Below are 18892 nucleotides of genomic sequence, written 5' to 3' on the forward strand. Positions count from 1 at the left end.
TAGACACGCTAGCCTTGATAAAGTATATCGATGTCATGTTAGACATTCTAACCTTGATAAAGTGTATTGATATCATGTTAGACACGCTAGCCTTGATAAAGTATATCGATATCATGTTAGACATGCTAGCCTTGATAAAGTAAATCGATATCATGTTAGACATTCTAGCCTTGATAAAGTATATCGATATCATGTTAGACACGCTAGCCTTGATAAAGTATATCGATGTCATGTTAGACATTCTAACCTTGATAAAGTGTATTGATATCATGAAATCAATATCATGTTAGACACGCTAGCCTTGATAAAGTATATCGATATCATGTTAGACACGCTAGTCTTGATAAAGTATATCAATGTCATGTTAGACACCCTAGCCTTGATAAAGTATATCGATATCATGTTAGACACGCTAGCCTTGATAAAGTATATCGATATCATGTTAGACATGCTAGCCTTGATAAAGTATATAGATATCATGTTAGACACACTAGTCTTGATAAAGTAAATCAATATCATGTTAGACACACTAGTCTTGATAAAGTAAATCGATATCATGTTAGACACGCTAACCTTGATAAAGTATATCGATGTCATGTTAGACACGCTAGCCTTGATAAAGTATATCGATATCATGTTAGACACACTAGTCTTGATAAAGTAAATCGATATCATGTTAGACACACTAGTCTTGATAAAGTAAATCGATATCATGCTAGACACACTAGTCTTGATAAAGTAAATCGATATCATGTTAGACACACTAGTCTTGATAAAGTAAATCGATATCATGTTAGACACGCTAGCCTTGATAAAGTATATCGATGTCATGTTAGACATTCTAACCTTGATAAAGTGTATTGATATCATGTTAGACACGCTAGCCTTGATAAAGTAAATCGATGTTATGTTAGACACGCTAGCCTTGATAAAGTATATCGATGTCATGTTAGACATTCTAACCTTGATAAATTGTATTGATATCATGTTAGACACGCTAGCCTTGATAAAGTATATCGATATCATGTTAGACATGCTAGCCTTGATAAAGTAAATCGATATCATGTTAGACATTCTAGCCTTGATAAAGTATATCGATATCATGTTAGACACGCTAGCCTTGATAAAGTATATCGATATCATGTTAGACGTGCTAGCCTTGATAAAGTATATCAATGTCATGTTAGACACCCTAGCCTTGATAAAGTATATCGATATCATGTTAGACACGCTAGCCTTGATAAAGTATATCGATATCATGTTAGACATGCTAGCCTTGATAAAGTATATAGATATCATGTTAGACACGCTAGCCTTGATAAAGTAAATCGATGTCATGTTAGACATGCTAGCCTTGATAAAGTATATCGATATCATGTTAGACACGCTAGCCTTGATAAAGTATATCGATATCATGTTAGACATGCTAGTCTTGATAAAGTAAATCGATATCATGTTAGACATGCTAGCCTTCATAAAGTATATCAATGTCATGTTAGACACGCTAGCCTTGATAAAGTATATCGATATCATGTTAGACACGCTAGCCTTGATAAAGTATATCGATATCATGTTAGACACGCTAGCCTTGATAAAGTATATCGATATCATGTTAGACATGCTAGCCTTGATAAAGTATATCGATATCATGTTAGACACACTAGTCTTGATAAAGTAAATCGATATCATGTTAGACGCGCTAGCCTTGATAAAGTAAATCGATATCATGTTAGACACACTAGTCTTGATAAAGTAAATCGATATCATGTTAGACACACTAGCCTTGATAAAGTATATCGATATCATGTTAGACACACTAGTCTTGATAAAGTAAATCGATATCATGTTAGACGTGCTAGCCTTGATAAAGTAAATCGATATCATGTTAGACACACTAGCCTTGATAAAGTAAATCGATATCATGTTAGACACACTAGTCTTGATAAAGTAAATCGATATGATGTTAGACACACTAGCCTTGATAAAGTAAATCGATGTTATGTTAGACACGCTAGCCTTGACAAAGTATATCGATGTCATGTTAGACACACTAGCCTTGCTAAAGTATATCGATATCATGTTAGACACGCTAGCCTTGATAAAGTATATCGATGTCATGTTAGACACCCTAGCCTTGATAAAGTATATCGATATCATGTTAGACACACTAGTCTTGATAAAGTATATCGATATCATGTTAGACACGCTAGTCTTGATAAAGTAAATCGATATCATGTAAGACACACTAGTCTTGATAAAGTAAATCGATATCATGTTAGACACACTAGTCTTGATAAAGTAAATCAATATCATGTTAGACACACTAGTCTTGATAAAGTAAATCGATATCATGTTAGACACGCTAGCCTTGATAAAGTATATCGATATCATGTTAGACACGCTAGTCTTGATAAAGTAAATCGATATCATGTTAGACACACTAGTCTTGATAAAGTAAATCGATATCATGTTAGACACACTAGTCTTGATAAAGTAAATCGATATCATGTTAGACACACTAGTCTTGATAAAGTAAATCGATATCATGTTAGACACACTAGTCTTGATAAAGTAAATCGATATCATGTTAGACACACTAGCCTTGATAAAGTATATCGATATCATGTTAGACACGCTAGCCTTGATACAGTATATTGATATCATGTTAGACACGCTAGCCTTGATAAAGTATATCGATATCATGTTAGACACGCTAGTCTTGATAAAGTATATCGATATCATGTTAGACACGCTAGCCTTGATAAAGTAAATCGATGTCATGTTAGACACGCTAGCCTTGATAAAGTAAATCGATGTCATGTTAGACATGCTAGCCTTGATAAAGTGTATAGATATCATGTTAAAAAAAATATTGTCAACCCAGCTCAGAAATCAGTTTCATTAATAAACCAGGTCAATAATCATCGATAATCACATGTTTATGGTTTAGAAACAGGGAAAGGGTAAAGATAATGTCCTAAGCATAATCTGAGCATAATATAGGACAGGGGTCAGCAACCTGTGGCACATGTTTCATGCACACGACTCAAGGCAGCCAAAGACAAACAGGTTATGCCCTACTAGGGGCCCCAGTGGGACTTCAGATATATCCTAGCGCCAACGGAGCTGTGATTTCAGGGGGTGAAGGACAATCTACGTATTGCAGCACTCAGATTATTCCTCCCAGCACTTGTGTACAGGAATCCATACTGCAGTAGAGCAGCCCACAGCAGCTATCGCAACTTCTTCCCTTGACCTGTACCTGGCAAGCCCGGTCCCCACTGGACCCCAAGGAAGCCATGCACACTGCTAGATATACACAGAGAATCCCAACACCACTGGACCCCAGGGAAGCCATGCACACTGCTAGATATACACAGAGAATCCCAACACCACTGGACCCCAGGGAAGCCATGCACACTGCTAGATATACACAGAGAATCACAACACCACTGGACCCCAGGGAAGCCATGCACACTGCTAGATATACACAGAGAATCACAACACCACTGGACCCCAGGGAAGCCATGCACACTGCTAGATATACACAGAGAATCCCAACACCACTGGACCCCAGGGAAGCCATGCACACTGCTAGATATACACAGAGAATCCCAACACCACTGGACCCCAGGGAAGCCATGCACACTGCTAGATATACACAGAGAATCACAACACCACTGGACCCCAGGGAAGCCATGCACACTGCTAGATATACACAGAGAATCCCAACACCACTGGACCCCAGGGAAGCCATGCACACTGCTAGATATACACAGAGAATCCCAACACCACTGGACCCCAGGGAAGCCATGCACACTGCTAGATATACACAGAGAATCCCAACACCACTGGACCCCAGGGAAGCCATGCACACTGCTAGATATACACAGAGAATCCCAACACCACTGGACCCCAGGGAAGCCATGCACACTGCTAGATATACACAGAGAATCCCAACACCACTGGACCCCAGGGAAGCCATGCACACTGCTAGATATACACAGAGAATCCCAACACCACTGGACCCCAGGGAAGCCATGCACACTGCTAGATATACACAGAGAATCCCAACACCACTGGACCCCAGGGAAGCCATGCACACTGCTAGATATACACAGAGAATCACAACACCACTGGACCCCAGGGAATCCATGCACACTGCTAGATATACACAGAGAATCCCAACACCACTGGACCCCAGGGAAGCCATGCACACTGCTAGATATACAGAGAGAATCCCAACACCACTGGACCCCAGGGAAGCCATGCACACTGCTAGATATACACAGAGAATCACAACACCACTGGACCCCAGGGAAGCCATGCACACTGCTAGATATACACAGAGAATCCCAACACCACTGGACCCCAGGGAAGACATGCACACTGCTAGATATACACAGAGAATCACAACACCACTGGACCCCAGGGAAGCCATGCACACTGCTAGATATACACAGAGAATCCCAACACCACTGGACCCCAGGGAAGCCATGCACACTGCTAGATATACACAGAGAATCCCAACACCACTGGACCCCAGGGAAGCCATGCACACTGCTAGATATACACAGAGAATCACAACACCACTGGACCCCAGGGAAGCCATGCACACTGCTAGATATACACAGAGAATCCCAACACCACTGGACCCCAGGGAAGACATGCACACTGCTAGATATACACAGAGAATCACAACACCACTGGACCCCAGGGAAGCCATGCACACTGCTAGATATACACAGAGAATCCCAACACCACTGGACCCCAGGGAAGCCATGCACACTGCTAGATATACACAGAGAATCCCAACACCACTGGACCCCAGGGAAGCCATGCACACTGCTAGATATACACAGAGAATCCCAACACCACTGGACCCCAGGGAAGCCATGCACACTGCTAGATATACACAGAGAATCACAACACCACTGGACCCCAGGGAAGCCATGCACACTGCTAGATATACACAGAGAATCCCAACACCACTGGACCCCAGGGAAGCCATGCACACTGCTAGATATACACAGAGAATCCCAACACCACTGGACCCCAGGGAAGCCATGCACACTGCTAGATATACACAGAGAATCCCAACACCACTGGACCCCAGGGAAGCCATGCACACCGCTAGATAAACACAGAGAATCCCAACACCACTGGACCCCAGGGAAGCCATGCACACTGCTAGATATACACAGAGAATCACAACACCACTGGACCCCAGGGAAGCCATGCACACTGCTAGATATACACAGAGAATCACAACACCACTGGACCCCAGGGAAGCCATGCACACTGCTAGATATACACAGAGAATCCCAACACCACTGGACCCCAGGGAAGCCATGCACACTGCTAGATATACACAGAGAATCCCAACACCACTGGACCCCAGGGAAGCCATGCACACTGCTAGATATACACAGAGAATCCCAACACCACTGGACCCCAGGGAAGCCATGCACACTGCTAGATATACACAGAGAATCCCAACACCACTGGACCCCAGGGAAGCCATGCACACTGCTAGATATACACAGAGAATCACAACACCACTGGACCCCAGGGAAGCCATGCACACTGCTAGATATACACAGAGAATCCCAACACCACTGGACCCCAGGGAAGACATGCACACTGCTAGATATACACAGAGAATCACAACACCACTGGACCCCAGGGAAGCCATGCACACTGCTAGATATACACAGAGAATCCCAACACCACTGGACCCCAGGGAAGCCATGCACACTGCTAGATATACACAGAGAATCCCAACACCACTGGACCCCAGGGAAGCCATGCACAGTGCTAGATATACACAGAGAATCACAACACCACTGGACCCCAGGGAAGCCATGCACACTGCTAGATATACACAGAGAATCCCAACACCACTGGACCCCAGGGAAGCCATGCACACTGCTAGATATACACAGAGAATCACAACACCACTGGACCCCAGGGAAGCCATGCACACTGCTAGATATACACAGAGAATCCCAACACCACTGGACCCCAGGGAAGCCATGCACACTGCTAGATATACACAGAGAATCCCAACACCACTGGACCCCAGGGAAGCCATGCACACTGCTAGATATACACAGAGAATCCCAACACCACTGGACCCCAGGGAAGCCATGCACACTGCTAGATATACACAGAGAATCACAACACCACTGGACCCCAGGGAAGCCATGCACACTGCTAGATATACACAGAGAATCACAACACCACTGGACCCCAGGGAAGCCATGCACACTGCTAGATATACACAGAGAATCACAACACCACTGGACCCCAGGGAAGCCATGCACACTGCTAGATATACACAGAGAATCCCAACACCACTGACCATCTTCATACACTCACACAACGCCATAAGCAGCCTCTCACACACAATGCCACAAGCAGCTCCACACATACACACAACACCAAACACACAATGTGACATAACATCCACACACAATTCCACAAGAAGCTCCACACAAACACACACCACCAAATACACAATGTGACATAACATCCACACACACAATTCCACAAGCAGCTCCACACAAACACACACCACCAAATACACAATGTGACATAACATCCACACACGCAATTCCACAAGCAGCTCCACACATACACACACCACCAAACACACAATGTGACATAACATCCACACGCAATTCCACAAGCAGCTCCACACATACACACACCACCAAACACACAATGTGACATAACATCCACACACACAATTCCACAAGCAGCTCCACACATACACACAACACCAAACACACAATGTGACATAACATCCACACACAATTCCACAAGCAGCTCCACACATACACACACCACCAAACACACAATGTGACATAACATCCACAGACACAATTCCACAAGCAGCTCCACACATACACACAACAACAAACACACAATGTGACAGAACATCCACACGCAATTCCACAAGCAGCTCCACACATACACACACCACCAAACACACAATGTGACATAACATCCACACACAATGCCACAAGCAGCTCCACACATACACACACCACCAAACACACAATGTGACATAACATCCACAGACACAATTCCACAAGCAGCTCCACACATACACACAACACCAAACACACAATGTGACATAACATCCACAGACACAATTCCACAAGCAGCTCCACACAAACACACACCACCAAACACACAATGTGACATAACATCCACACACAATTCCACAAGCAGCTCCACACATACACACACCACCAAACACACAATGTGACATAACATCCACACACAATGCCACAAGCAGCTCCACACATACACACAACACCAAACACACAATGTGACATAACATCCACACACAATGCCACAAGCAGCTCCACACATACATTGTGTGTTTGGTGGTGTGTGTATGTGTGGAGCTGCTTGTGGCATTGTGTGTGGATGTTATGTCACATTGTGTGTTTGGTGGTGTGTGTGACATAACATCCACAGACACAATTCCACAAGCAGCTCCACACATACACACACCACCAAACACACAATGTGACATAACATCCACAGACACAATTCCACAAGCAGCTCCACACATACACACACCACCAAACACACAATGTGACATAACATCCACAGACACAATTCCACAAGCAGCTCCACACATACACACAACACCAAACACACAATGTGACATAACATCCACACACACAATTCCACAAGCAGCTCCACACATACGCACAACACCAAACACACAATGTGACATAACATCCACACACAATTCCACAAGCAGCTCCACACATACACACACCACCAAACACACAATGTGACATAACATCCACAGACACAATTCCACAAGCAGCTCCACACATACACACAACACCAAACACACAATGTGACATAACATCCACAGACACAATTCCACAAGCAGCTCCACACAAACACACACCACCAAACACACAATGTGACATAACATCCACAGACACAATTCCACAAGCAGCTCCACACATACACACAACACCAAACACACAATGTGACATAACATCCACAGACACAATTCCACAAGCAGCTCCACACATACACACACCACCAAACACACAATGTGATATAAAATCCACAGACACAATTCCACAAGCAGCTCCACACATACACACACCACCAAACACACAATGTGACATAACATCCACAGACACAATTCCACAAGCAGCTCCACACATACACACAACACCAAACACACAATATGACATAACATCCACAGACACAATTCCACAAGCAGCTCCACACATACACACAACACCAAACACACAATGTGACATAACATCCACACACACAATTCCACAAGCAGCTCCACACAAACACACACCACCAAACACACAATGTGACATAACATCCACAGACACAATTCCACAAGCAGCTCCACACATACACACACCACCAAACACACAATGTGACATAACATCCACACACAATTCCACAAGCAGCTCCACACATACACACACCACCAAACACACAATGTGACATAACATCCACAGACACAATTCCACAAGCAGCTCCACACATACACACAACACCAAACACACAATGTGACATAACATCCACAGACACAATTCCACAAGCAGCTCCACACAAACACACACCACCAAACACACAATGTGACATAACATCCACAGACACAATTCCACAAGCAGCTCCACACATACACACAACACCAAACACACAATGTGACATAACATCCACAGACACAATTCCACAAGCAGCTCCACACATACACACACCACCAAACACACAATGTGATATAAAATCCACAGACACAATTCCACAAGCAGCTCCACACATACACACACCACCAAACACACAATGTGACATAACATCCACAGACACAATTCCACAAGCAGCTCCACACATACACACAACACCAAACACACAATGTGACATAACATCCACAGACACAATTCCACAAGCAGCTCCACACATACACACAACACCAAACACACAATGTGACATAACATCCACACACACAATTCCACAAGCAGCTCCACACAAACACACACCACCAAACACACAATGTGACATAACATCCACAGACACAATTCCACAAGCAGCTCCACACATACACACACCACCAAACACACAATGTGACATAACATCCACACACAATTCCACAAGCAGCTCCACACATACACACACCACCAAACACACAATGTGACATAACATCCACAGACACAATTCCACAAGCAGCTCCACACATACACACAACACCAAACACACAATGTGACATAACATCCACAGACACAATTCCACAAGCAGCTCCACACAAACACACACCACCAAACACACAATGTGACATAACATCCACAGACACAATTCCACAAGCAGCTCCACACATACACACAACACCAAACACACAATGTGACATAACATCCACAGACACAATTCCACAAGCAGCTCCACACAAACACACACCACCAAACACACAATGTGATATAAAATCCACAGACACAATTCCACAAGCAGCTCCACACATACACACACCACCAAACACACAATGTGACATAACATCCATAGACACAATTCCACAAGCAGCTCCACACATACACACACCACCAAACACACAATGTGACATAACATCCACAGACACAATTCCACAAGCAGCTCCACACATACACACACCACCAACAGACACAATTAGACAAACAGTCACCATATACAGCCCAAATTCCTAGGTATCATTTACAATATCCATGAACATATTTATAACAGCTCATAAACGAACAAAAACAACACTTCAAAGCAACTGCAGCACCCATAAATAAAGAAAATATTTGGCAACATACACACGGAGGGACTAAAGATCTTGTTTTGGTACAGTACACTGATCCAATTTATTGTACTCACTCTCTTCTTGGGTGAACGTTTATTCACCTTATATTCCGGATACCAAATTGCTGTTAGCCTCCAGGGCACGACACTCTATGTGGAATGACGATTTGTGTGTGTTTAATGTGTTTAATAATCAATATTTATTACTTAGCACTTCCACAGCCATTGTGTAGATATATAGAGGTATCTTTCCAAATGTAACAATGTAAAAATAATAGACAACATGCAATCTTCAAACCACAGGGTAAAACCCCACCCGGAAACGTCCCTCTGACACATCTTTCTGTAGCTATTTCCTGCAAACCTGTAACCACGAAAAAAGAAAGACAAAAGATAGACAGAGTAGGGAAGAGAAGAGAGGGGAGGAAGGGGGAGAGAGAGAGAGAGAGAAAGAAAGAAAGAAAGAAAGAAAGAAAGACACAGAGGTAAAGAAAGTGACACAAAAAAAAATCGAGAGGTGAAGAGGTGAAGGTTCCCAAAGAGAGAGATTCAAAAAGACTTTAAGACAAACTATGACAGACGCGACCAGGAAGAGAGACAGAGAGTGCGAGGAAGGATCACAATAAGCAGACAGAGTAAAATATACGCAGAACGGAAGTGAGAATAAAAGAAACAGATATTCAGCAAGAGAAGAAAACAAGAAAGAAAGGGGTGAAGGACGATCAACTCCTCTAAAATAGCGTCTCTGAACACATGGCGGGATACTCCATCTCTTACCTAACGCTGTGGATTTACATTTTAATTCCAGTAAAAACAGGTAAGAAATGGTTTATATCAATCTATAATAACGTTCTAATATCTCTACTTCCAATCAGTCTGTATCAACATTGTAACGACTCAGTTTATATCAATCTATAATAACGTTCTAATATCTCTACTTCCAATCAGTCTGTATTAACGTTGTAACGACTCAGTTTATATCAATCTATAATAACGTTCTAATATCTCTACTTCCAATCAGTCTGTATCAACGTTGTAACGACTCAGTTTATATCAATCTATAATAACGTTCTAATATCTCTACTTCCAATCAGTCTGTATCAACGTTGTAACGACTCAGTTTATATCAATCTATAATAACGTTCTAATATCTCTACTTCCAATCAGTCTGTATCAACGTTGTAACGACTCAGTTTATATCAATCTATTACAACGTTCTAATATCTCTACTTCCAATCAGTCTGTATCAACGTTGTACCGACTCAGCTTATATCAATCTATAACAACGTTCTAATATCTCTACTTCCAATCAGTCTGTATCAACGTTGTAACGACTCAGTTTATATCAATCTATAACAACGTTCTAATATCTCTACTTCCAATCAGTCCGTATCAACGTTGTAACGACTCAGTTTATATCAATCTATAACAACATTCTAATATCTCTACTTCCAATCAGTCCGTATCAACGTTGTAACGACTCAGTTTATATCAATCTATAACAACATTCTAATATCTCTACTTCCAATCAGTCTGTATCAACGCTGTAACGTCTCAGTTTATATCAATCTATAACAACGTTCTAATATCTCCACTTCCAATCGGTCTGTATCAACATTGTAACGTCTCAGTTTATATCAATCTATAACAACGTTCTAATATCTCCACTTCCAATCAGTCTGTATCAACGTTGTAACGTCTCAGTTTATATCAATCTATAACAACGTTCTAATATCTCTACTTCCAATCAGTCCGTATCAACGTTGTAACGACTCAGTTTATATCAATCTATAACAACATTCTAATATCTCTACTTCCAATCAGTCTGTATCAACGCTGTAACGTCTCAGTTTATATCAATCTATAACAACGTTCTAATATCTCCACTTCCAATCGGTCTGTATCAACATTGTAACGTCTCAGTTTATATCAATCTATAACAACGTTCTAATATCTCCACTTCCAATCAGTCTGTATCAACGTTGTAACGTCTCAGGTTATATCAATCTATAACAACGTTCTAATATCTCTACTTCCAATCAGTCTGTATCAACATTGTAACGACTCAGTTTATATCAATCTATAATAACGTTCTAATATCTCTACTTCCAATCGGTCTGTATCAACATTGTAACGTCTCAGTTTATATCAATCTATAACAACATTCTAATATCTCCACTTCCAATCAGTCTGTATCAACGTTGTAACGTCTCAGTTTATATCAATCTATAACAACGTTCTAACATTTCTACTTCCAATCAGTCTGTATCAACGTTGTAACGTCTCAGTTTATATCAATCTATAATAACGTTCTAATATCTCCACTTCCAATCAGTCTGTATCAACGTTGTAACGACTCAGTTTATATCAATCTATAACAACGTTCTAATATCTCTACTTCCAATCAGTCTGTATCAACGTTGTAACGACTCAGTTTATATCAATCTATAACAACATTCTAATATCTCTACTTCCAATCAGTCTGTATCAACTCTGTAACGTCTCAGTTTATATCAATCTATAACAACGTTCTAATATCTCCACTTCCAATCGGTCTGTATCAACATTGTAACGTCTCAGTTTATATCAATCTATAACAACGTTCTAATATCTCCACTTCCAATCAGTCTGTATCAACGTTGTAACGTCTCAGTTTATATCAATCTATAACAACGTTCTAATATCTCTACTTCCAATCAGTCTGTATCAACATTGTAACGACTCAGTTTATATCAATCTATAATAACGTTCTAATATCTCTACTTCCAATCAGTCTGTATCAACGTTGTACCGACTCAGTTTATATCAATCTATAACAACATTCTAATATCTCTACTTCCAATCAGTCTGTATCAACGCTGTAACGTCTCAGTTTATATCAATCTATAACAACGTTCTAATATCTCCACTTCCAATCGGTCTGTATCAACATTGTAACGTCTCAGTTTATATCAATCTATAACAACGTTCTAATATCTCCACTTCCAATCAGTCTGTATCAACGTTGTAACGTCTCAGTTTATATCAATCTATAACAACGTTCTAATATCTCTACTTCCAATCAGTCTGTATCAACATTGTAACGACTCAGTTTATATCAATCTATAATAACTTTCTAATATCTCTACTTCCAATCGGTCTGTATCAACATTGTAACGTCTCAGTTTATATCAATCTATAACAACATTCTAATATCTCCACTTCCAATCAGTCTGTATCAACGTTGTAACGTCTCAGTTTATATCAATCTATAACAACGTTCTAACATTTCTACTTCCAATCAGTCTGTATCAACGTTGTAACGTCTCAGTTTATATCAATCTATAATAACGTTCTAATATCTCCACTTCCAATCAGTCTGTATCAACGTTGTAACGACTCAGTTTATATCAATCTATAACAACGTTCTAATATCTCTACTTCCAATCAGTCTGTATCAACGTTGTAACGACTCAGTTTATATCAATCTATAACAACGTTCTAATATCTCTACTTCCAATCAGTCTGTATCAACGTTGTACCGACTCAGCTTATATCAATCTATAACAACGTTCTAATATCTCTACTTCCAATCAGTCTGTATCAACGTTGTAACGTCTCAGTTTATATCAATCTATAACAACGTTCTAATATCTCTACTTCCAATCAGTCTGTATTAACGTTGTAATGACTCAGTTTATATCAATCTATAACAACGTTCTAATATCTCTACTTCCAATCAGTCTGTATTAACGTTGTAACGACTCAGTTTATATCAATCTATAACAACGTTCTAATATCTCTACTTCCAGTCGGTCTGTATCAACGTTGTAACGACTCAGTTTATATCAATCTATAACAACGTTCTAATATCTCTACTTCCAATCAGTCTGTATCAACGTTGTAACATCTCAGTTTATATCAATCTATAACAACGTTCTAATATCTCTACTTCCAATCAGTCTGTATTAACATTGTAACGACTCAGTTTCTATCAATCTATAACAACGTTCTAATATCTCTACTTCCAATCAGTCTGTATCAACATTGTAACGACTCAGTTTATATCAATCTATAACAACGTTCTAATATCTCTACTTCCAGTCGGTCTGTATCAACGTTGTAACGACTCAGTTTATATCAATCTATAACAACGTTCTAATATCTCTACTTCCAATCAGTCTGTATCAACGTTGTAACATCTCAGTTTATATCAATCTATAACAACGTTCTAATATCTCTACTTCCAGTCGGTCTGTATCAACATTGTAACGTCTCAGTTTATATCAATCTATAACAACGTTCTAATATCTCCACTTCCAATCAGTCTGTATCAACATTGTATCGACTCAGTTTATATCAATCTATAACAACGTTCTAATATCTCTACTTCCAATCAGTCTGTATCAATGTTGTAATGCCTCAGTTTATATCAATCTATAACAACGTTCTAATATCTCCACTTCCAATCAGTCTGTATCAACGTTTTACCGACTCAGTTTATATCAATCTATAACAACGTTCTAATATCTCTACTTCCAATCAGTCTGTATTAACGTTGTAACGACTCAGTTTATATCAATCTATAACAACGTTCTAATATCTCTACTTCCAATCAGTCTGTATCAACATTGTAACGTCTCAGTTTATATCAATCTATAACAACATTCTAATATCTCCACTTCCAATCAGTCTGTATCAACGTTGTAACGTCTCAGTTTATATCAATCTATAACAACGTTCTAACATTTCTACTTCCAATCAGTCTGTATCAACGTTGTAACGTCTCAGTTTATATCAATCTATAATAACGTTCTAATATCTCCACTTCCAATCAGTCTGTATCAACGTTGTAACGACTCAGTTTATATCAATCTATAACAACGTTCTAATATCTCTACTTCCAATCAGTCTGTATCAACGTTGTAACGACTCAGTTTATATCAATCTATAACAACGTTCTAATATCTCTACTTCCAATCAGTCTGTATCAACGTTGTACCGACTCAGCTTATATCAATCTATAACAACGTTCTAATATCTCTACTTCCAATCAGTCTGTATCAACGTTGTAACGTCTCAGTTTATATCAATCTATAACAACGTTCTAATATCTCTACTTCCAATCAGTCTGTATTAACGTTGTAATGACTCAGTTTATATCAATCTATAACAACGTTCTAATATCTCTACTTCCAATCAGTCTGTATTAACGTTGTAACGACTCAGTTTATATCAATCTATAACAACGTTCTAATATCTCTACTTCCAGTCGGTCTGTATCAACGTTGTAACGACTCAGTTTATATCAATCTATAACAACGTTCTAATATCTCTACTTCCAATCAGTCTGTATCAACGTTGTAACATCTCAGTTTATATCAATCTATAACAACGTTCTAATATCTCTACTTCCAATCAGTCTGTATTAACATTGTAACGACTCAGTTTCTATCAATCTATAACAACGTTCTAATATCTCTACTTCCAATCAGTCTGTATCAACATTGTAACGACTCAGTTTATATCAATCTATAACAACGTTCTAATATCTCTACTTCCAGTCGGTCTGTATCAACGTTGTAACGACTCAGTTTATATCAATCTATAACAACGTTCTAATATCTCTACTTCCAATCAGTCTGTATCAACGTTGTAACATCTCAGTTTATATCAATCTATAACAACGTTCTAATATCTCTACTTCCAGTCGGTCTGTATCAACATTGTAACGTCTCAGTTTATATCAATCTATAACAACGTTCTAATATCTCCACTTCCAATCAGTCTGTATCAACATTGTATCGACTCAGTTTATATCAATCTATAACAACGTTCTAATATCTCTACTTCCAATCAGTCTGTATCAATGTTGTAATGCCTCAGTTTATATCAATCTATAACAACGTTCTAATATCTCCACTTCCAATCAGTCTGTATCAACGTTTTACCGACTCAGTTTATATCAATCTATAACAACGTTCTAATATCTCTACTTCCAATCAGTCTGTATTAACGTTGTAACGACTCAGTTTATATCAATCTATAACAACGTTCTAATATCTCTACTTCCAATCAGTCTGTATCAACGTTGTAACGACTCAGTTTATATCAATCTATAACAACGTTCTAATATCTCTACTTCCAATCAGTCTGTATTAACATTGTAACGACTCAGTTTATATCAATCTATAACAACGTTCTAACATTTCTACTTCCAATCAGTCTGTATCAATATTGTAACGTCTCAGTTTATATCAATCTATAATAACGTTCTAATATCTCTACTTCCAGTCGGACTGTATCAACGTTGTAACGGCTCAGTTTATATCAATCTATAACAACGTTCTAATATCTCTACTTCCAGTCGGTCTGTATCAACGTTGTAACGACTCAGTTTATATCAATCTATAACAACGTTCTAATATCTCTACTTCCAATCAGTCTGTATCAACATTGTAACATCTCAGTTTATATCAATCTATAACAACGTTCTAATATCTCTACTTCCAATCAGTCTGTATTAACATTGTAACGACTCAGTTTCTATCAATTTATAACAACGTTCTAATATCTCTACTTCCAATCAGTCTGTATCAACGGTGTAACGACTCAGTTTATATCATTCTATAACAACGTTCTAACATTTCTACTTCCAATCAGTCTGTATCAACGTTGTAACGACTCAGTTTATATCAATCTATAACAACGTTCTAACATTTCTACTTCCAATCAGTCTGTATCAACGTTGTAACGACTCAGTTTATATCAATCTATAACAACGTTCTAACATTTCTACTTCCAATCAGTCTGTATCAACGTTGTAACGTCTCAGTTTATATCAATCTATAACAACGTTCTAATATCTCTACTTCCAATCAGTCTGTATTAACGTTGTAATGACTCAGTTTATATCAATCTATAACAACGTTCTAATATCTCTACTTCCAATCAGTCTGTATTAACGTTGTAACGACTCAGTTTATATCAATCTATAACAACGTTCTAATATCTCTACTTCCAGTCGGTCTGTATCAACGTTGTAACGACTCAGTTTATATCAATCTATAACAACGTTCTAATATCTCTACTTCCAATCAGTCTGTATCAACGTTGTAACATCTCAGTTTATATCAATCTATAACAACGTTCTAATATCTCTACTTCCAATCAGTCTGTATCAACATTGTAACATCTCAGTTTATATCAATCTATAACAACGTTCTAATATCTCTACTTCCAATCAGTCTGTATTAACATTGTAACGACTCAGTTTCTATCAATTTATAACAACGTTCTAATATCTCTACTTCCAATCAGTCTGTATCAACGGTGTAACGACTCAGTTTATATCATTCTATAACAACGTTCTAACATTTCTACTTCCAATCAGTCTGTATCAACGTTGTAACGACTCAGTTTATATCAATCTATAACAACGTTCTAATATCTCTACTTCCAATCAGTCTGTATCAACGTTGTACCGACTCAGCTTATATCAATCTATAACAACGTTCTAATATCTCTACTTCCAATCAGTCTGTATCAACGTTGTAACGTCTCAGTTTATATCAATCTATAACAACGTTCTAATATCTCTACTTCCAATCAGTCTGTATTAACGTTGTAATGACTCAGTTTATATCAATCTATAACAACGTTCTAATATCTCTACTTCCAATCAGTCTGTATTAACGTTGTAACGACTCAGTTTATATCAATCTATAACAACGTTCTAATATCTCTACTTCCAGTCGGTCTGTATCAACGTTGTAACGACTCAGTTTATATCAATCTATAACAACGTTCTAATATCTCTACTTCCAATCAGTCTGTATCAACGTTGTAACATCTCAGTTTATATCAATCTATAACAACGTTCTAATATCTCTACTTCCAATCAGTCTGTATTAACATTGTAACGACTCAGTTTCTATCAATCTATAACAACGTTCTAATATCTCTACTTCCAATCAGTCTGTATCAACATTGTAACGACTCAGTTTATATCAATCTATAACAACGTTCTAATATCTCTACTTCCAGTCGGTCTGTATCAACGTTGTAACGACTCAGTTTATATCAATCTATAACAACGTTCTAATATCTCTACTTCCAATCAGTCTGTATCAACGTTGTAACATCTCAGTTTATATCAATCTATAACAACGTTCTAATATCTCTACTTCCAGTCGGTCTGTATCAACATTGTAACGTCTCAGTTTATATCAATCTATAACAACGTTCTAATATCTCCACTTCCAATCAGTCTGTATCAACATTGTATCGACTCAGTTTATATCAATCTATAACAACGTTCTAATATCTCTACTTCCAATCAGTCTGTATCAATGTTGTAATGCCTCAGTTTATATCAATCTATAACAACGTTCTAATATCTCCACTTCCAATCAGTCTGTATCAACGTTTTACCGACTCAGTTTATATCAATCTATAACAACGTTCTAATATCTCTACTTCCAATCAGTCTGTATTAACGTTGTAACGACTCAGTTTATATCAATCTATAACAACGTTCTAATATCTCTACTTCCAATCAGTCTGTATCAACGTTGTAACGACTCAGTTTATATCAATCTATAACAACGTTCTAATATCTCTACTTCCAATCAGTCTGTATTAACATTGTAACGACTCAGTTTATATCAATCTATAACAACGTTCTAACATTTCTACTTCCAATCAGTCTGTATCAATATTGTAACGTCTCAGTTTATATCAATCTATAATAACGTTCTAATATCTCTACTTCCAGTCGGACTGTATCAACGTTGTAACGGCTCAGTTTATATCAATCTATAACAACGTTCTAATATCTCTACTTCCAGTCGGTCTGTATCAACGTTGTAACGACTCAGTTTATATCAATCTATAACAACGTTCTAATATCTCTACTTCCAATCAGTCTGTATCAACATTGTAACATCTCAGTTTATATCAATCTATAACAACGTTCTAATATCTCTACTTCCAATCAGTCTGTATTAACATTGTAACGACTCAGTTTCTATCAATTTATAACAACGTTCTAATATCTCTACTTCCAATCAGTCTGTATCAACGGTGTAACGACTCAGTTTAT

General features: G+C 38.6%; 1 protein-coding gene across 2 annotated transcripts in view; it reads left to right on the plus strand.

Moving 5' to 3' along the window:
- Positions 1-10329: 10329 nt before the first annotated feature.
- Positions 10330-18892, plus strand: part of LOC134608233 (CD5 antigen-like) — a 515634-nt gene continuing 507071 nt past the window's right edge. For both annotated transcript variants that reach the window (XM_063450897.1, XM_063450898.1), the window contains exon 1: positions 10330-10627. In XM_063450897.1, the coding sequence (XP_063306967.1) occupies positions 10564-10627 (64 nt within the window). In that variant the 5' untranslated portion in view covers positions 10330-10563. The remainder of the gene's footprint in view (positions 10628-18892) is intronic.

This window comes from Pelobates fuscus, chromosome 4 (assembly GCF_036172605.1).
Source record: "Pelobates fuscus isolate aPelFus1 chromosome 4, aPelFus1.pri, whole genome shotgun sequence".
Classification (NCBI taxonomy): domain Eukaryota; kingdom Metazoa; phylum Chordata; class Amphibia; order Anura; family Pelobatidae; genus Pelobates; species Pelobates fuscus.